Here is a 21,252-nt window from a genome sequence, read left to right on the forward strand (position 1 = left end):
CTAAAAAAAAATCTCAGCTTCCACAAAAACTCTTTAAAAATTATATTAACTACTCAACTACTCAGACTTGACAATATATTTTCCATTGAACAAATGTGAAAAAGATGTATCCCTTTCACCCAATGACAACCCTGTACTGTACCCAACTCTGCAAAAACACATTTTCAATGACTACCAAAACAAACTTACAACTTGTCAACTATTTTATGCCACTATAAAATACATCACAGACCACACGATACAAAAAAATGCACCAGGCAATTGCACAATTCTTCAGTATTTATTACATTTATATATATAATTTTACAACTACCCAGTCTTCATGTAACGAAATTGAACAAAAATAAAACCTGGTGGAATTAATTCATATTTAGTCCTTAGACATAAATGTTTTTATTTTTTATATTATCTTTGCGCTGGTTCATTGAATTTTACATAGCTTGCTGAACTCAATGGCTACGCAATCCAAGAGGGAGAGAGATGAATTAAATCTGCGCACCATAGTTCTATACACTGATTTAAAAAAAAAATTTTTAAATAAAATTCCTGTGTGCCATGAAATCACTGCGCCCATTCATATAGTCGACGTGTAACTTAAGACGTATGCTTGCAGAGACAGCCTTGCTATTCGTGGGAATCAGTTCAAAGCAAATGCCTAGCGAATCCACTAGACTGTAATAACACATGAATGCGGTAAGTATGCGCATAGTCACCACTTCGGCGCACATATGACCACTTTATCGTATCCCCATAATATACGGCTCAGTTTATCTGCGCAGGTCTTGTTCTTACTTGATGTTCGTGAACAAACAGGACACACAGTCACTACCTCCGTAAGGAAGTGAATCTACTCAAAGTGCACAGGTTTACTGTTTACTGCAAACTCACTCAACAAGAAATGTAGCTCTTTGACTCAAAAACAGTGGAAACCGGGGGAGTTAACATGGCAACATTCGGGAGCAAGTATAATATAACCTTTCCAACTAACTTTTAAGTGAAACTGTGTTGGCAACAAATGGCATGCAGTGTAAATATTTCGGGGAGTGAACAACGTGGGCTTTCACAAGAGGTAAACATTCAAATAAGAAACCCTTTTACGATTTCCGAAAGTAAAATTAGAACGTTTTCATTTGTATATTTTGCATAAATTTCACTGTGAAATATGTTCCGATTTCTGACGGATTTATGATAAGTTGCCAACAGAAGTTGCCTCTTATGAGATGCCACGCAGGCATAACTATTACACAGTTGAATATTATAACGATAGAGGTCAAACTGCTTACATGCCCAGCTCGTTAATTTTTATTTAAACAGGTACATTTTTATTTAAAACAAAGCCTGCTAAAACAAAGAGGATGAAGGTTAGGAAATATTTTCGAGGTAGTGGTAGAGTACTTGGTTTCGTGTTCATTGCGTCTGTCATATGGCTGCTTTTTGATATGGCAGCACTAAAGATTTCAATTAATGACGCTAACAGCCAGCTCTTGAAAGAAATTATTGTTAAGCAAAGGGAGGCGGAAAAACAACAGGTCACAAAACGAACAAATGTAATCAATAGGATAGGATTTAAACATTCAATTCAGAAAGTTGATCGGGACTTGGAAACGGAGCTGAACTTTTCAAATAAAGGTGGCAAGAAGGTGAATGCTCTCAACAGAAAACGAAACCTGGGCCCAGCTATTAAAGACAATAAATTGTATTCACAAATAAAAAATGAAGAAAGTGAACTTAATGAAATTGGCGACGGAAAATCTGTATTTGCGATGAATGATGGAAAAGAGTTTAACAAAATTGACGTTAAACCAGCGAATTTGCCGGCAGCTATTAACACCAAAGCACCCATCGGTGGAACTCCAGCAGTTCTCAAGAACGTGTATGACGGTACAGATCACCCTAAGCAGAACTTGCCTGCACAAACTTCATCCTTAAACAGAAGTGGTTTATTACAAAATGCCCCAAGGAAAGTTCCAGCCGAGCTACCAAATTTGACCAAAGCGCCACCTGGCGTGCAGGAAGAAAAAATGCAGAACCATGATGAAAACCTGAAGGATTTTAAGCAAAACAATGAGAGCATTTCTAATAAGGCTGCCATGACTCGGAACAAAGTCGGTGATAACGTGCTGCATGAAAAACAACACCGCCCTCCCAAAGACAAAACACAGGTGGCAACGTCAATTAAGCCTGAGAAAGAGCACTTAAAGGAAAAGGATAAGATAGTGAACCTTGTCAACAAACAGAACAATGCGCACAACAAGAGTGACCCTGACAAAATGAAAGACCAAGTGCTACTAACACTACCAACAGTGGTCCCACAGAGAGTGGAGATCAAAACAAACCTCTCAAGGGTGCGGAAATCGGGCACACACAGAGTGATGCCACTGGATATGACTGAAAAGCCTAGGGACGTCGGCGCCATTGGGCAGTTTGGACTGCCGGCTGTCGTGCCCATTGGCAAGCAAGAGGAGATGCGTGGTCGGTGGAATGAGGGCCACTTCAATGTCTACCTGAGTGAGCAGATTCCAGTGGACCGGGCCATACCAGATACAAGGCCTCAAACGTGAGTTTGAAACCATGGGGTTAAAGTACACAGTAAGGCTGAGTGGAGAGGGGTGGACAGCGCTGAGTAACCACCCTGCGTTATGAACCATTTTCAGGTGCTCAGAGAATCTGGTTCATGACAACTTGCCCACGACCAGTGTGATTTTCTGCTTTGTGGACGAGGTGTGGTCCACCCTGCTGAGATCTGTCCACAGTGTTCTCAACCGCTCCCCACCACACCTTCTCAAAGAAATCATTCTGGTGGACGACTTCAGCTCCAAAGGTAATAATAATAATAATAATAATAATAATAATAATAATAAACTATTTATTTAAATACCACCTTATGTAACTTAAAGTGCTTTACAGCAGTGGTTTACAAACTCAGTCCTGGGTACCCCTGTGTATGCTGATTTTTAATTCAATTACGATAGCAATCCCATCATTTTAACAAGCTGTTAATTTGTCTTAATTATGCTTTTCATGTTTTGAAAGATTACTTACCCTCTCAAGCCGTATTATATTGGAAATAGCTATGCATGTCATAAAGAATAAAAGTCCCACATTCATAGTGTGCTCTACTGCAAATGATTACATGAAAATCTTTTTTTTTACATTGAAAACCACTGCTTCACATTACTGCATTTAAAATCAGAGTAAGACTGCTAGAAGACAAATGGGGCATATGTACCAAGCCACTGTAACAAAGCAACAATAATGATCAGTAACAAGAAAGTAATAAAGACTTAAAATTCCACAAGATAAATACGATATAGCATTGAAAGAAATAAAAATTCTAGAGCAACAATACAATTGCCACTTGGCATTAAGCTACATTGTGCTTATTGTGCTACATTGGAAACAATTTCATAACTTTTTTCGATCAAATGAAAGACAGGGGTAAATTAATATGCTTCTAATTAGGTTGTTGAACTCGTTTAATTTCTTTTATAATTTTCCCCTTAAACTTATTAACAATGCAGGTTTGACTCATTATCATTTGCTTTGTTTTTCTTCATTGTCTTCCAGATGGTTAGTTTTAGTGGCCAAGTGTCCACACTTTCACCAATTAAGAGCCTATTGATCCACCTCAGTCTTTAATTTGAAATTTTACCTGTTTTTAAGCAATTGTTTCCAATATAACACAATAAGCCCAATATGAACATGGGAACTTTATTTTTTACGGTATGCATAGCTATTTATGATGTGGCTTAAGTGGGTAAATAATCCCTCTAAATGTGAAAAGTACCTAACTAAGAAAAAATAACAGCTTGTTAAAATTCTGGGATTGCAACTGGCTAGAATGAAAACCAGCATACACAGGGGGCCCCAGGACCGAGTTTGGGACCCCCTGTTATAGAGATTTTATGGTAGTTTTAAAAAGTACAGTTGGGAGGTAATGTGTACACATCATATGACACCCCACACTTGTTTCTTGTTTAAGTAGGATAATTCCTTCCCTTCCCTCTCCCCTCCTTGTTCAAAGACTCCCTCAAGGATAATCTAGACGTGTACATGTCACAGTTTCCCAAAGTACGGATCATCCGGCTGAAGGAGAGACAAGGTCTTATCCGAGCCAGATTGGCGGGAGCTGCTGTAGCTACCGGTAGGGCACCGCCTGTATTCCCCCCCCCCCCCCCCCCCCCACCACCACACACACACACACACAAACACACACACACTTTGACTCTGACTCTGACCACATTTTCTAGAATAAAAAATACTGAAATGTAAGAAGCCACATTAAGAAAATGTCTTGCAGTATAATGGTATAATGTGGAAATAATAATAATAATAATTTTTTTATTATTTACGTATTTAATTTAATTTTGTGTTAGTGTTAACATTATTATATAAGGAAATGCTCAAGAAGTAACCTTAAGGCCAACAACACTAGCACCACAAGAGAAACTAAGAATTATATAAATGTACTTCACACTCACATGCACACATCCCAGCCAATGCCTTTCCAATGTTAACATCATGTTCACAGTCAAAGATTGCTCCTAATGTGATCATGCCCTTGACCGTGACCATGCCCCTTTTCCCCTCCATCTGGCCCAATGAGGAGCAAGGGGATTGGAAGGACCAAAAGCATGGGTTTGAGAGATTAACAGGATCCGACCAAAACACTGCAGTGAAAAAACAAGCACTGCTGTGGAACGACTGCTAATGTGTGCTCATGCTCTATGTTACTGTGGTGTGTTTATTTAGTGGCCTATGTTTGTGAACAAATTCAGTTTGCTGTGCTTACTGTGCACTTGCTATTTAAAATATAAAATATTTGTATTTTCAGATGGCCATCTGCTGTTTTATGATTGGCTATAAAAATAAGTGAGGTGGAAGATGAGGAGGTGGGGTAATAAAAGGAAATTCTACAGGTTGTTATTTCTAAAGATGTTTGCTCTCTCCCCAGGTGAAGTTTTAACTTTCCTTGACTCGCACATTGAGTGCAACGTGGGCTGGCTGGAGCCTCTGTTGGAGAGAGTGTATATGGACAGGAGAAAAGTAGCCTGTCCTGTTATTGAAGTCATTAATGACAAAGACATGAGGTAATTACCCTGTGGAATGGTAATTATGCTATTGATGTTAGGAATTGCAGAGAATGGTGTTGTCTTCTTAGAGTGTATATGTATGTGTGTGTGTATTTTTAACTAATGAGGAAAATTTGATTCATGAAAATTTTCAGTACAGTTGCCAATCTTTCATAGTGTTGGGCCAATGGACAAGGACATCGATGTTACACACACTGACAGTGTAGCACAAAGAAGATTTAACTAGTTACCAGCTCCCTGTTTGCTTACAAAGTTGGCTTAACATTTACATTGTGCAATTATTATTTTTATGTATTAAGATGGAAAAAAGAAATTGTGAATCCCCTGAGATTAGAGAATGTTCTCAGAGACCAAGTTAGACTGGCATTTTCTGGAGCTCCCAGTATTTCTGCCAGCTGAGATTGAATCTCCCGATTATGGATCGACGACACAGAATGTCTGGCAGCACCGGCTCTCCCCTGCTGCAGTTTGTCACTGCTAAATTTAAAATTCTTCTAAAGCAAAAAGGATAATCTCTGATTTGTGCAATTCTCATTCACAGTTGTGAAAGGTATTGCTAGTGTGCAGCAGATGCACATTACCATGCTTTACAGATTTTGTTTGTTATTTTTTCCCCCCAGTTTAACCCCCCAACATAAGAAATTGGCAAACTAGGCTTTGCAAAAAAACAGCCTAACCTAACCTTACAATATAAAATGTGCAAGCTTACAAAAATGTTTCTTTGTTCACTTTGTTGACTTTAAAGGTGACAGCTTTGGATTTACAGTACATTACTGGTCATCATTTGATATTCAATCTCATTTTTAATATCAAAAACTTTTTGCAATATTCAGAGGAATGTTAATATTCATCTGTTAATACATCCGAATAATTGGTTTCTTTATCAGCTTGTAAGTGTCCCGATGAACAGTATTAATTTGTGTTCTGGTATTCTGATTTTTTTTACCCACAGCTATGTGCTAGTTGACAATTTCCAAAGAGGCATATTCAAATGGCCCCTGGTTTTCGGTTGGAGTACTCTATCAGAGGAAGTCATCAAAATGAATAAACTGAAGGATTCTGACCCAATCAGGTGAGGCTTAATGCTGCATCGCTGTATGCATGTGTTAATAAATATACAGGTGTTAAATATTAATGTATTAACTGGGTGCGCAGTTCTGGTCCTGTTACAGCAGCAGACATTTGGAAGCACTTTGATCAATTATGTGTGTGAAAACGTGATCCAACACATTGTGGAAATGTTCCTAGCCCTGTGAGAGCTTCATACGGCTTGCACATATGCATTTGCTGGCTGTTGAAGAAATACAGAGGATAAAAATTGTGTTTGCTCTTGAAAATGCGTGCATGTTTCTTTTTGACACTACGTGACAACACGTCACGTTCATTCAGTCTTTTTATTAGAGATTTTTGTAACCGGGTACATTTTACTGTTAAATGCTAATGGAAAATAATGTATCATCCTGTTCACGTAGCTGTACAGTACATACATGTTAATAGAAAATAACAGAAAATGCACAACATGTTTTTCAGAAAAAGAAAAATATAAACTGTACAAGCTGTTTCTTTGCTTGAATTTTGTCCGCAGTTTTGAATTTCACTAATGTCATTTTGTGTAACCAATAAGAATATACCCTTCTGGACCATATCACTCTCCGTCAGTTGTAGAGCGTGAAGCAAAGCGAAGGTCACTTACATTTATTTCTATTCTGAGAAACTAGTGGGAAAAGGCTTCTCCCTATAAGGTCAATAAGCAGTTTTATCAATAAATATTTATAAAAGAAAAGCATTTCTTAATGTAGAATACATATAATTATGTAAAACATAAGATCAAATATTCAATTGATCAACAGAACATTATTTCAGGTAATCACTGTCCTTGAATAAACCCTACCATAATATGTCAGATGCCTATTAATAAACTCTACCTTCACTCGATTGCATGGCTTTAACGTATTTATACAGAGACTATACTATTATTTGGCAGGGTTGCAGTGCCCTCCAAAAGTATGGTAACATTTGTGACATTTGTTATTGATGCTATACATTTGAGACATTTGGATTTGAGATCAAAATATGAATATGAGACAAAAGTACAATCAGCTTTTATGTCATGGTAGTCACATGCTGTTAAGTTTTTCCATTTTAAAGCTGTTTTTGTGGTGAGTCCCCCTATTTTCAGCTGTGAAAAATTAAGTGAAGTTAATATACCAGTGGCAGGTATTGTATTAATCAGGAAACTGGGCAGGTTCGATTCCCAGGTAGAACAATGTCATTGAGCAAGGTACTTAACCTAAATATATCCATCTGTATAAAGGGACATTGTAAAAATGCACAAAGGGGTATGAGTCACTCTGCAATAAGAACATCTGCTAACATTCCTATAGCATAATATAATTTGAGTGTCATGGTGCGGCCATCTTTTATGTACATTTCTAATAGTTTTATTAATAGAAATTATATTTCTATATTTCTTAAAATTATAAATTATATATGTTTTATGTAATGTCAGTAGAGCTGAAGGCCACTTTCAATGTATTTATTATTATTATTATTATTATTATCATTATTATTAACAGCAACAACAATAGTAATAATAACCAATTTTATTATTAGTATTTATATTACACACTCTCGTGTCTTTTCAGTCAATAATGCATTTATGTCTTGATTATGTGTACATGCAGCTATTCTTAAAATGTATGCCATCTGACCTTTCCAAGCAGCTTAGCAGGCATGTTAAGCATTTCCAACATTTGTTGAATGACTCAATGCACCATTGGCACCTGACAACTGAAAGTTGAACAAAGGTGTCTTCATATCTTCTGCCAGAGTGCATTGTGTACCGTACATTTTGATACATTCTAGTGAGGATCAAGTGTGAAATATATTGGTTGGTGGCACCCATGTGTTTTCATGTAGTAACTTTCTTTTGGCAAACAGAAAAAACTAATTAATAATGCCCATGTCAGTAAGTCAAATGGTTTTCAAATCCTTCTCAGGCTGATAGAAATTGACTACGGCTCACTGAAATCTTACTGATGTTGACATGAACCTATGAACCTACTGGTGATATTTCCCCTGCAATATTTGACTTCAGCGTGCCCTCCTTAAGTTTTTCTTTGGCTTTATTCAGACATATAGAAAGCAGAGAGGGTAACAGAAGGTGTGACAGGTTAGAAGGTACCATGGTGGGGATCAAACCCATGCACAGATTTGCATATGGCTCAAGAAGTGCCCACCCAATGGACTGTTCCACACATCTTGCCAAAATATTTGCATCTTCAAAAGTGAACTTTGTCTGTCTTTGTGATCCTCAGGTGTCCAGTCATGGCTGGAGGCCTTTTCTCTATTGACAGAAAGTACTTCTATGAATTAGGGACCTATGACCCAGGCCTAGACGTTTGGGGTGGAGAGAACATGGAACTGTCTTTCAAGGTACAAACCGTATATATATATTTTTGTTGAATTTTAAATACCTCAAGCGATGGTTTGTTGAATGCTGTTCCATGTGACCCAATATTTGACCCGATTTCTATGGCAGATCTGGATGTGTGGTGGAGAGATCGAGATAATCCCTTGTTCCAGGGTGGGCCACATCTTTCGCTCAGAGAACCCCTACAAATTCCCCAAGAATAAACAGAAGACTGTGGAGCGGAACCTGGCCCGGGTGGCTGAGGTCTGGCTGGACGAGTACAAGGAACTGTTTTATGGTCATGGCTACCACCACCTTCTGGACAGGAAACTCATTGACATTGGCAACCTCACTGACCAGATCCAGCTGAGACAGAAGCTCAAATGCAAGAGCTTCAGATGGTACCTGGAAAATGTGTACCCAGAAATGGATGCCCCCCTTGTTCGAGCACAGGGATTGGTGGGTGAATAGGTGTTCATTGGTGAAAAGTGTGTTATCTAAATTGCTTGGTCAGTTCAGTGCAGGTTTTCTATATGGAACACAATATACTCAATACAGGAAACAATATTACATTTTGAGATTTGTGCGAATTGTTTTGGAGAAATGTAATTTTGAACAGCAATTTCAGTAATAATACAAGCCAAAATTATGTGTAGTTTGCAGTAGTAACGTGATATTTCAATTATAGTGTGCACAGATGTGTGTGTGTGACAAAAAAAAAATTGTTTCTGGAAGGGTTTTGTTTTAAAAACGTATCTTAAAATAATCTTAAAATGTTAGCCCTTGCTTACTCAGCTTTCTGTGTTTATTTTTGCAAGAATCTTTTCTTTGTGAAAGTTTCAGACTGTTGTTTTCTTAGTGCCGAACAAAGAGGGAGCTTATCTCATTCCCTCTAACTGTTCTCTTGGATGAACTAACAGCTTTGTTTTCAAAACAGTATCATCATTATGCCAAGGGCACTATTTTATGCAGAGAGATGCAGAGGTTTCATGCAAAACTGTCTCTACTTTCCTAGATTTTCAATCTCGGAGCACGAAAATGCCTGGCTCTGGAGAAAGGCATCATCTCTTTTGACACCTGTGATCTTAGCAAGCAGGTAAAAAAAAACAACCCAGTCACCGTGTACAAGTTTGATCGCATATTTCAAAGCTTAATTGAATCTATTTTCATTAAGATATACAGTTTTACTTTTGACATAATTTTTCCTTTTTATATTATGCGAGTGCCTTTTTATTGATTTAAAATGGCCACTCGTATTATTTCTAAATTGCCCCTCATGTATTAACCATTGGATTAATGTGCACATAATGGTTTATATGTCATTACATTGCATTACGTTGCATACATTTTAAATGTCAATGTATTTATTGTGCTACCATGTTTTCTTGCTCTCACTAGCATTTAAAAGGCCAGCTTTGGAATCAATATTTTTTCATGCAGTTACTTTTTCACGCATATATTTTAAAACTGAAATAATTTCAATTCTTGTGGAAATAGTAAGAATTTTGATTACGAACCACATGAAACGTGTTCAAATTTATGAAGCAAGCACCTAATAAATTGACTTTACAATAAAGCTGCATATGCAGCCCACTCAGACAGTTAGCTTTTCATAGTTGCCTTTAAAATCCTAGGGTAACTTCCTGTCCGACTCCTTTTCTGCCCCCAGAGTCAGCTCTTCAACCACACGTGGATGAGGCTTCTCCAGCAGCAGCAGTCCTGCATCGGAGTGCACAGTTTGAGAGCGAGCGTGACCCTGGAGCCATGCGACAACACCAAGTCCCACCTGCGCTGGCTTCATAAATCACTCATCCCCAGCTCCGCTCTGGTGAGTCTCATCATTGTGTTTATATGCAAAGTAGAGCAACCCAAGATACAGACACACTGGGAGTGCGGGCGGTTCAATCTTCGGACTGTTTGAGAGAACATTTGAATACTCGAAATCCTATCCAACTGACCTGCCGTTTTTCCTGAAATGAAGGCATGAATGAAAAGCAGTGCATGTTGGAAAACACTGTCACTGGCCAAGTAAGATTACTTAATCTTGTTGAATGACTTTTAAGTCTGTGGTTATTAGAATTTTCCGCTTTCTTGCCTGTTTTTCCCTACAGCGTTGTCTGGAATAACGTACTACATGTAAACTCTGCAAATAACACATGCGGATACTTACATATTGGGCACTTAGTTTGTCAGACCTGCATGACTTGAAACATCTCATGATAAATAAACCATTGTTTAATTCAGGAGTGATATTTATAAAGTAACTGGTACAATCAAAATGCTGTAGGATTCAAGTGTCCAGAGCTGCAGTATTGACTGTTGCTCTCATTGGTTTAAAACACGAGTTAACACCCTAATATATATTTTTTTTCACGAATCTTTGGAATTCTCAATCTCCCTACCCTACCTGAGTGGCACAAAGCCATTTACACATCAAGTGGGACAATGTGATACGATCCTGAATTCAGAACTAATGCTTTAGCTTGAAACCGAAGCTTTCCAACAGGTTTTAGTTCGAATATTTTAAAAATCAGTTTTTATTTCTATTTTATTTACAGTATTCCTTTCCACATCAGTTTAGTTTCAGTTCAGTTCAGAGTTTCTCACCATTTTTATTATAATTTTAGTTTATAAAAATGGGACACCCATTTCTATTAGGTTTGATTTTAGTTTTAGATCTTTGAAAAAACCCTGCTCTGGCCTGCACCACCCTTCCATTGAATCACCAATACTTCTGATATTCTGTGCCCATGCAAAAATATGAAGGTGTCAACAAATTTAACACAAATGGATTTTATTGACACCAAACTAAAATTATTTTACATACATCCTGTCTGTATTTTGACATTGCTAGCTTTGCTGCACTGACCATTCACAGGTGTGTTTACTTTACTTTATTCAGTTTATTTTTACAGGGACAGTGCACATTAATAAACATTTCTGTAAATGTGCCAGTTTAGCCAGCATGGCTTATTTTCAACTGTACTGTTGTTAAATGGCTGCAATGAAAATTCCAAAAATAAAAAGGTTTGTTAATGCAGTTATGTGTTTTCAAGCCACTCTGATTTTGTCCAGCAGGACTGCGATTCAATCAAGCAGAATTATTTTTGGTTTGCCTTCATCTAAGTGCCTGATGATATTTTTAACCTGCAACTACTGCAAATTTCCATTCTGACGGCTTTCTGTTGCCATCTGGTGGAAAGAACACAAAAGGTCAGGTCTATTCATATTTTGGGGGTTTTTGTTGCAGCTGAAGCCCTCAAGTAGCAAGCGTAGATCACCAGGGGTTCATTTCAGGGACACATCGCCCTCCACATTTTCAACCAAACACTTTTTCAAGGTTTTATTTTCATATATGAAGTTAGTTATTCCTGCGGTTTAGGTAAACTATTTTCTAACTGCCCAGAATGTCGAACATTTATAGAAATCCTGAGGTTACACATTTGGGTAGCTTGGCATGTCCGTGGTGATGATGACAACAGGTTGTTTTTCCTCGGGCAGATGGAGCACCTCATCCTTCAGCACATCCCGAAGCGCATGTGTTTGGAAGCTGCCACCCATAGCGAGGGCATTCGCCTGAGTGACTGTGACCCAGGCAACCGGTTTCAGAAGTGGCACTTCACACAGTACTTCACGCCGTGACCACAGTCACAGGCCGTGAACCTCATCACCCAGTCCTCCCGGCCTCCCGGTTTATATTAATGCTGGTTTCAATGTTAATATGCATGGCAGTGATTTGTATGTGATATACTTGTGGCAGGGGGGCAGTCTTAATATTACTTCAATTTTTTCCATTTAAAATATTTCTGTAAAATTTTTCTGTTGTGTATCTTGAAACACAGGGTATAATAAACTCAAAGAGGTGGTTATACTCAAAGTACCTGCTACATTGTGTAGCATAGTGTAGTATTGTGTACCACAGTAAGTTTGATACAGAACAACATACAGCAGTTACAGTTACACTTTAGCTGTGGTTATTTGCTTATACAGAGTAACAAGGGCAGATGTGATTAAATGATTAATTAACAGAGTGCTGGATTAGACTGAAAGGTTCTGCTACTGACCAGCAGTGATGAGAGAAATTGAACCCCATAATGGCAGGAGCTAAGTGTGCACTGCCCAATTACTGATCCATATGAAAAACTGCAAAAGATTGCTCTCCACAGCCAAACACAGACTTGATTTAGTGCACCATTGATGGTACACAGCAGTGCCAGCCATTTTGGGGTTCACAAAGACTCCCTCTCCTCAATTTGGAGTATCACTCCTAGCTCATCCTGACCAGTGTTCACATTCATAATGCTGAACCAACTAAAGCAGGATTCCCCCTCTCTCCACTGCAAAGGGGGGTGGGGGGGATGACTTACGGTTAGTTAGGTCAAGGAAAAAAGTGACCTTGTGTTCAAAGAGAAATTCTTACTCTACAAATGTATGATGGCCCACACTTCTAACAAGAAAACAACATTGTTTTTCTCAGTTGGTACGGTTTTAGACAGCACATATTGTTTTATCTTATGTATGCAGGGGGATTATGGTTAGGTTCTGGTTAAGTTTCTCATAGGTATTTCTGGTCCGAACTGGCATGTTCTTATCTTATTTGTATAAAAATGGTTACAGAGCTGTGACATCTGAGGATTTTACTGTCTTTTTTCACAGTTAACGTTTATCACTCCTGGTGACTTTTTTCTGATTTAAAAGGGTCAAAGTGCTGTCATTACAACAATAAGCTCTTTATTTTTCTTTGTTGTGCAACTTTCTTAAAATATACCTGTGAAGTCATGTGCCAAATTTGGAAGGTTGTAATACATGTAATGCATTGATTAGCATGCATGCACTGTTTGTTAAATTATGCATTTTGTTTCATCCATTATGTGGTGAGTACTGTGAAAGTTTGTGTTGAACAAGTACTCCTTGAAATCTTCATGAAATAAAGTCCATTAGTTCATCATTTCATAAATGGTATTTTTGTATAAAGGTTTTGACAAACCATATATCAGTAAAAACACAGACATATTTTGTGTGAAACAGTGCAAAATGTTTTCGTGTTATAAAAGTCAGGTCATTTTTAAATTACCTTTTAACAAATTGAGTGAGTTTATGTACGAGTAAAGCTTTTCTCCATGGGTTTGCCATACTCTTATGTAGATTACGAACACCTAACATTAGAGGGAGCTGTTGTCAATGTTTGAAAATATTTGAAAATGCACAGTAGAACCTGTGACGCATGAAAACTTTGGGAAGGAGAAAAATTCAAAACTCTGAAATGTTAATGAGTCAAATTTGAAAGTGAAGTTATGAGAAATTTCAAGAATCAAATCCCTTGCGTAAATGGTTGCTTATATTACTGGAATTTTATTTTTAAATTAGCTATTTCATTTTATAGCTATAAATCCTTAAAGTGAATAATCAATAATATAATTAAAGTAAATCAGATCTCATGAGTCCTTTTTAGACATACATATATTCTGATTTTTGCTTTCCATAAGGTACATGTCCATTTGAATGAACTGCTATCTTTGATGTCTTCTGAAAATTGTCAGATTTTGCCCTGGCCCTTTATGTCAAACACTGTTGACATTCCCACATTGTATTATTTAGCTACAGTGAAACATGACCCCTTTCTAATTTTGATATTACAATTTCCCCTCTGTAATTTCAATGTTTTGACTTATGTCCATAGGATCTAATTCAGACTCAGTACAGCTGTAACAAAGTAGAAGACTTTGTCTGATATTTTCTTGTGAAGAAAGACAGATCTAAATCCCATTCAGAATGGAAAAACTATAGACCCAAGATATTCTCTTTCATCACAGAAATAATGCATGGCAATAGTGGCAGTGTTATTGGTTTAAATTGTATGACAGCACTGAAACAGTCAGAATGAGCTTTTGCTCAGTTCATTGTGAAGAAATAGTATACATATCATACATATTTGTTAAATCAACAGGTTTCCTCTGATCTCTGCTGAAAGAAATGCACCATGTCATATTTATTCATGATACATGTTGCGTCTGGAGTGAATTGAATAGACTGTTGAAGGATTTCCTCCTTAATAAATATATTTATCCCTTAATAAATATAAACATAAATATAATGGAGGACGGATTCTAAAGCTGATACTGTAAATGATACATGAATTGACCATGTTTTGAGCCATTTGTAACCATGTAATTCCTGCTATTAGGATTAAGCCCCTCACCCCACCATCTCCAAAACAAATTTTGATTTATGGCTTAAATCCAGTACTAGGGCAAAACTTTATTTATTTTTATAGTGCTTTGGTAGTGCTAATGTGCAAAGTTGTTCGTTAACAAGAACTGGAACATGCAAACATGTTGAAGTACCTATTTGGCACAACTATTCTTATGTATCCGCAAACTTTTTTTTTATGTGACTGGTATAAATACAATGCGTAGTCTGCTTTCTACCTTTTCTTCAATATGCCTTTGTGGTATTTAACTTGCACTTGCATTGGAATTTAGAGATAATTCCCCCTTGAGTCACAACCTACGTACAAGCAAAGTGGTGTTCTGGAGGCAAAATGCATCAGAGGGCTAAGGACCAATGGGCAAGGCACACTATTTGTTATTGCCGTTGTTTTTATAAATTTTTTAAAAGTTTTTTCCACTTTTAAAACATGAAATGAAATCCACAGTATTCTTAGAAACTCCCAAAATGTGGGCCTAAAATTTGGTGGCATATAGTGACATACAGTGCAGTTCATATGCATTTACACAGTTGACACAATTGTTGTTTTGGCTCTATATTCTGGCACATTGGATTTGACACATCTATGCCTACATCCTGGAGAATTTTCTTGATCTGTTTGATAGTTGAAAAGGGGTTTTTCTTCATAATTCAGTCAACCACAGGTTGCTTTGGTATTGCTTACCAGTATGTTCTTGCTTCTTTAAAATGTACCAAACAGTTTGACAACCAATGCTTTGGCTATGTCTATGATCGATTTGTTCTTATTTTAAGTCTCATGATGGCCTACTTTACTGACACTTCTTTGGTTCTCATGTTGAGAGACAACAGCAACAGACTTCAAATGCAAGTCACACCTAGAATCAACTCTAAACCTTTCTTGTGCATGAACTAATGTAGTTAGTGAGTTGTGCATGAACTGATGCAGTGTCACACAGCTGGCCAAGAATCAGCTGAGCTGCCATTTGTCCAATTACTTTTGTTCCCTGAAAATTGGGTGGACTATGTATTCAAAGGGCTGTAATTCCTACACAGATCACCTGATATGGATCTAATTTCCTTCAAATGTTAGCTCACTGTCAGTACTTTAATCTCATATTCATTGTTTCATTTTGATTCCAATGTGTTGGAGTCAAAAAAACAAAACTTCTCACTGTCCAAATATTATGTGCACTGTATATCCCTACTGCCATAATGCACATTTTTACAATTTACATTGCCTTGGTTTACTATTTTGGATTGTTACGTGCTCTTGAATTTTCACAGGAAAAGTATCTACATTAAATAACTGAATTGAATAATCAAATATTAATCCGCCCGGTTACAAAATATTTTCAGATAAGTATAAACGCAAAAACATTTTTTCAGAAGGTCACTAGATCTTGCCACCACATCATATTCAATGTGATAATGTTGCAAAAAAATTAACATTAATATCAATAACTAAAATACAGCAAGCAAACCTGCCATCGATCTCATGATCTTGAACCATATTAAAATAAGTTGTGTTTCGACCTTATGATCATACCAAAGTCCATTTGATTCCAAAAAGCTTACGTAAATATGAACTGGTGTAATCTCATTTACAAATAAAAATGAAATTAATCAAATTTGTCGGCAATGTAGGTGTGTGCTCATAGTGCACCATCTGAATAGCATTCCAATGAAAACCAAACATTTTAAACATTTAAAAATATTTAGAACCATAAATAAGGTTAATTTCAAATTTAGTATTTACCTCTAATTTGTGTTAATTTCAAATTGTGAAGGGAAAGATGATGACTACAAATCAGAAATTGATGAAACTTTACATTTTTTCAGGTTTATCAAATCCCAAACAATTTCAGTGATTGTTGGTCACATGACAGCAATGCTGCAGTATTTATTTTCCTTAATTTACAAAAACATTGTTTTAAATGAACTATATGCATGCAAAGCATTACACTTCTAACATACTTTATTGATCGCACTTTTGACACCAGTCCTGATTTTTCATGACAACATGACATGTTGTCTTTGATTCCCAGCCATTGCTTCTTGCAGATGTATTTTGACTTCTACATAAACCTATGGTGCCTGCAACTTTTTTACAAGTGCTTCCATGCCTAGTTTAATGTAAATAAGTTTCATTGAAAGGAGAGTGTATAGTATTAGGATAACAGAATCATACTCTGTTATAACTAAAGCCCTGTGTAGCATAATCACTAAAAACAAACTTAAAACAAATTATAAATCTGTTAAAGGTAAACAAAACAGCCACTTCAACCCATGTCAGTCCAATAATTTTCTTAGTGAGACATTGCTTTCAGAAGTAAAACAATCCAGTAGATCAACATTGTCTTTTATGACCAATAGACTCAACTAACTTGTTACAACTTCTGCAAGCGTATATAATTGCTACAATACAAACATACAATTTCATTTTATTGATATAACCACTACCAATGTTTTCATCGGTTTAGTTATAACGTTAGTAAAATAATTTAATTCCCACTCCCTTTATTTATTCTCCAAGTTTGACTATTGTTACAATTTGCATTTTGAACCAGTTTCAAGCAGAGGTGAAAATATATGTATTTTTATTTAAGATGTAAAACCATGCGGTAAGAATCAACTAACGCAAAAGATGTCACAATCTACTGCTTCTGTGTGTGACATCACCATTAAGTGTGAGCAGTATTAAAAATCTGAAACTTATGAAGGAACACAAAGCTTATGAAATCTAATAGTGTAACATTCCAGTTTGTGGCATAAATATTGACATTTTTAATGATGATTTGAAGTTTAACACTTTCTTCTCTTCTCTGGCTGGTGAAGGCTACACAACTCATTTGACCAGTAATGTGCCTTTTTACAAGTGCATCATGGACTCAAACTCATCGATCCTTTGCTTCGTGTTTCCTTTGCGGATCTTACGGTAAGAGACGGTGTTGTACTTGGAGTTGCTGTGGCGGCTCGTGGATGATTTCTGGCTGCCCCCAGGGGACATCTCTCCAGAGGACTGGACACTGCACCTTGGGCTGGCTCCCTGTGAGCTCTGAGAGCCCTCTGAGCTGCTCTCCTGCTGCACACCTTCAGTCACCTCTTCCTCCTCCCCCTCCTCATCCTCCTCCAGCTCATCCTGGCTCTCACTCATGAGCTCCTCGCTGGGCCCCTCTGCTGGGGCCTTTTCATCCCCATTCACCTGACCTTCCTCCTTCTCAAGCACGGGTACTGAGGCAGCCAGCGGCGTCACTTCCTGTGCCATCTGCGACACTGATGTCACTTCGTCTCTCCCTAATGCAGGAGTGACCAGGCAGCAGTGTTAGCTTGCAGCAGCAATCAGCCTTCAGTTCTCAATACAAGTCACCATTTAATTTATTTAAAGAAGCTTCACTGTTATAATTTAATATCTAAACATCAAGGGATTATTTACAGTCCTTTGCTTGCTCCATTTTGTAGTAAAAGCAGCATAGCCTCTATCTGAACTGGACAATATTTACCAGAGGAGCAGTAACAAGTCTGTGGAATTTTAATTTGGTTTTCTGATGGCTTGAATCCCAGGCAATTTGAAAAACAACATTACTGTTGTTTCACTCAATAATTGGGTTATCTACAGTAAGGTGCCACAGAAATGTGCTATACTGTAAAGCTGATTATGCAGAATATTACTATTTTCTACTAATTTCTTTATTAATATTACAAATGAAAATATTATAACATTATGTTTATAGGATATGGCATCACAGAGGAGTGAAAGCATAAACAACAATACACTGAAGTGGTTGTTGGCTATATGCCATCCTATACCAATTATTTTCTTGCTAATTAAAATACAGTATATACTGGAAGGTTAAAGGATTTTTGTATTCTTAGATGTTAAGTAAGTCAATAATATAACGAAAATGTGGAGCAAGCGCAGTTCTCAGTTATACTGGTAACTATGAATTTCCAGGACAAATTTAACTTAGTTGAGTAAAGATACAAATGAACATGAGTCATATCCAGGCTATTGCGATATCAAGCCTCATTTGTCACATCTAACAGCTGTGTGCAAGTCCTGATCAAATGCCCTGTTGTTGTAGAAAGCAATCACCATGAAAGGACGTAGCAAATTACTATCCTTTTATTCCCCACTTACTTTTTAGTTACATATTCCCCCACTTACTTTTCAGTTATTTTATTCCTCAGTTAAAGATGCAATGAAAGGCATCTCCTTACCTTTTTTTCTGTCCAACTCCAGTCCAGACGAACCTGCTGAGCTTTTTATTTCAGTTCCTCCTGGATTTTGGGCAGTGGGTAGGCAAGAACCCTCTTGGGGTTCAGTTTGAGGTTCTGATTCCATCAGATTCAGGGGAGTGCCCTTGTCCTCAGACTGCACAGCTCTGCTCTGGTCAGAAAGGGGGTCGGCGCTGCCATAGCTGGCACCAAGCGGATCTTCAGACTCCAAGGGGCTGGGGTTTCTGGCAGGCTTTGTGACAGCCTCACTGGTGTCTGCATCATTAGGCCCTAGCACCAGCGAGGCCATTAGAGGGCAGGAAATGAGATCAGCCCCTCTCATGCCCTCTTTGCAGATGCCTGGCAATGCAGTTTCCCTATTGTAAAAAACTGAATCATTGTCGTCATCTTCCTCCAGAACGTCAGTGGTGGCATCCACCACATCCACTAGGGTCTGGGTGTCTCTTTCCCCGCCAATGACCTCCACAGCTCCAGTCAATGATGCACTTCCTACCAGGTCCAGCAGGGTTGCATCAGTCCTCTCAGCCATATTTGTGGCAGTTGTGGGCTGTGATTCCCTGCTTCTCAGTCTTGCTTTTTCTCTCCTTTGTCTACATACAGAAGTACGTGTTTTTTGACGTCCTCGCTTGAGTCTGCTCCCCACCCATTTCAAGTCCTGAAATGGTGGGCTGAACAAACAAACAAGTCAATAGGTCCCTAGCCTGCCAAAGCTCACTGCCATTCCAGTTCTCCAATCAAAACCATTTAATTGGTCACAATTATCCCATTGGATTACAAGGGAAGGGACATCTTGCATTTTGATAAATGAACAGTGTGAGACTGGCAGTCCTCTGTGCTGGTTCGCGATGTAATGCTTTAAGCACATTGGCTTGCTGAAGAACGGAGGTATTGTGTTGGGTCAATAAATAGCCTTTTGTCTGCTGGCCTCAACAAAAGGACTGTTTGTCCTAATTCTTTAATCCTTCTTAAGCGACCACCTTTCCTCTGAGACATTATGTGGCCAGATTAACATTCTCTTGCAAGTTTACTTCTGTTTGTGCATAGCTCCATAAACCAGAATGCTCAAACTGAAATCCATCACAGATATACACACTGAGTCATCCATATGGATGATTTAATAATGCATGTTGACTGCAGAAAGATTGACTTTTAAATATGAGAATTCCCTTTGAGATTTCCTATTGTGCACCAGAGCTGGAACCAAACATTTACTCTTAATATGAGGCAACAGTTGAGGAGTTCAAATTCATATGTAGAGTAATTTAATTCTAGAATAATATAAGGTTATAGGAGGAGACAGCCAATATGCACAAACCCACACAAATTTAGCATTGCATTTTGGGAGAAATAAGACTTAAGTTGAAAATAAAAGATCGATCGAAGGGCTGCTGAGAGGGTCATCCTGTTAAGACACTGTTAATAGTGTATGAAAGGACCCCACAATCTGGTATTGATTCTGGACTGCACCAGTGATGCCTGTCGCCAGCAGTACCACAGGGCAACACACAATTGGCTCTACTGTCACCCAGGAATGGGAGGGTTGCAGTTAGTCAACTGAGCACCAAGAAGTCTACCTATTAAGCAGCACACAAAGTGTCCTTCTCTGACTCATGTCTCAGTAAGCCAGCAAACTGTGGTGTACTAAGAAGCAGCAGCTCACATCATGTTTCAGAGGAGAGCACACACTGTGCTCCACTAGATCGATAACAGAGGTTATGGCAATGTTCACTGAAAAATATTTATTGGCATTCCAGATTGGGGAGAAATGGGATAAATGCTTTACAAAAGTTTTTTTGTTTAGCAAATTTCATGTAACATACATCACAGTTCACCCAAAAAACACAATTATCACTGGAATCAAGTAACACAGGTGCAAGGCACACTGTTGAATGCTATTATGGTATCTTCCATCGCTTTATCTGGCAAAACTGGTCTCATTTTACAAAACTTGACTCATTGATAGAGGGCTACTTCAAACGGTTGCTCTTCTTGGTAGTGCTACAGAAATTTTGGTCTCCAGCATTTTGAATTGGCTGCCATTTTGGATTTTGTTTGTTCATATGCTACTTTCCCCACTTTCATCTGGTTGATTCACATGCACTTGGTACACTGATAGAGTACCTCCCAACCACCACTAACTAAATATGGTGCCTATTTGTCATATGGTGGCACTATAGTAGTCTTTCATTTTCAAGAATTCTAAATTCAGAAGTCCTGCTTCGTTTGTCCTAGGGAACTCAAAATACCCCCCCTTCTCACATTAGTCAGATTTACATGAAACTTGACAAACAACATCTACAGACAAATTCCTCCAAATGTTGC

General features: G+C 37.9%; 2 protein-coding genes across 2 annotated transcripts; one reads left to right on the forward strand and one right to left on the reverse strand.

The window, feature by feature from the left end:
- Positions 1 to 809: 809 nt before the first annotated feature.
- LOC118223689 (polypeptide N-acetylgalactosaminyltransferase 5) lies at positions 810 to 13,456 on the forward strand. The gene is made up of 10 exons (XM_035410571.1): positions 810 to 2,557; positions 2,655 to 2,821; positions 4,025 to 4,144; positions 4,955 to 5,090; positions 6,046 to 6,165; positions 8,411 to 8,528; positions 8,635 to 8,964; positions 9,521 to 9,601; positions 10,175 to 10,333; positions 12,007 to 13,456. The coding sequence occupies exons 1-10, from the start codon at positions 1,356 to 1,358 to the stop codon at positions 12,145 to 12,147; spliced, it is 2,574 nt and encodes an 857-aa protein (XP_035266462.1). The 5' UTR covers positions 810 to 1,355; the 3' UTR covers positions 12,148 to 13,456.
- A 3,809-nt stretch (positions 13,457 to 17,265) lies between these two features.
- LOC118223690 (ermin-like) lies at positions 17,266 to 19,763 on the reverse strand. The gene is made up of 2 exons (XM_035410572.1): positions 18,913 to 19,763; positions 17,266 to 17,988 (listed from the first exon to the last, which is right to left on the reverse strand). The coding sequence occupies exons 1-2, from the start codon at positions 19,457 to 19,459 to the stop codon at positions 17,564 to 17,566; spliced, it is 972 nt and encodes a 323-aa protein (XP_035266463.1). The 5' UTR covers positions 19,460 to 19,763; the 3' UTR covers positions 17,266 to 17,563.
- Positions 19,764 to 21,252: the final 1,489 nt, after the last annotated feature.

This window comes from Anguilla anguilla, chromosome 3 (assembly GCF_013347855.1).
Source record: "Anguilla anguilla isolate fAngAng1 chromosome 3, fAngAng1.pri, whole genome shotgun sequence".
In the NCBI taxonomy this organism is placed as follows: Eukaryota; Metazoa; Chordata; class Actinopteri; order Anguilliformes; family Anguillidae; genus Anguilla; species Anguilla anguilla.

Bases quoted from the DNA above. Each gene is read 5' to 3' on its own strand.
- LOC118223689 (XM_035410571.1), top strand. From the start codon at position 1,356: ATGAAGGTTAGGAAATATTTTCGAGGTAGTGGTAGAGTACTTGGTTTC. The intron at 8,529-8,634 runs GTACAAACCGTA...TTTCTATGGCAG, and splicing joins ACATGGAACTGTCTTTCAAG to ATCTGGATGTGTGGTGGAGA. The intron at 9,602-10,174 runs GTAAAAAAAAAC...TTCTGCCCCCAG, and splicing joins CCTGTGATCTTAGCAAGCAG to AGTCAGCTCTTCAACCACAC.
- LOC118223690 (XM_035410572.1), bottom strand. From the start codon at position 19,459: ATGGCTGAGAGGACTGATGCAACCCTGCTGGACCTGGTAGGAAGTGCA. The intron at 17,989-18,912 runs GTAAGGAGATGC...CTCCTGCATTAG, and splicing joins GGAGTTGGACAGAAAAAAAG to GGAGAGACGAAGTGACATCA.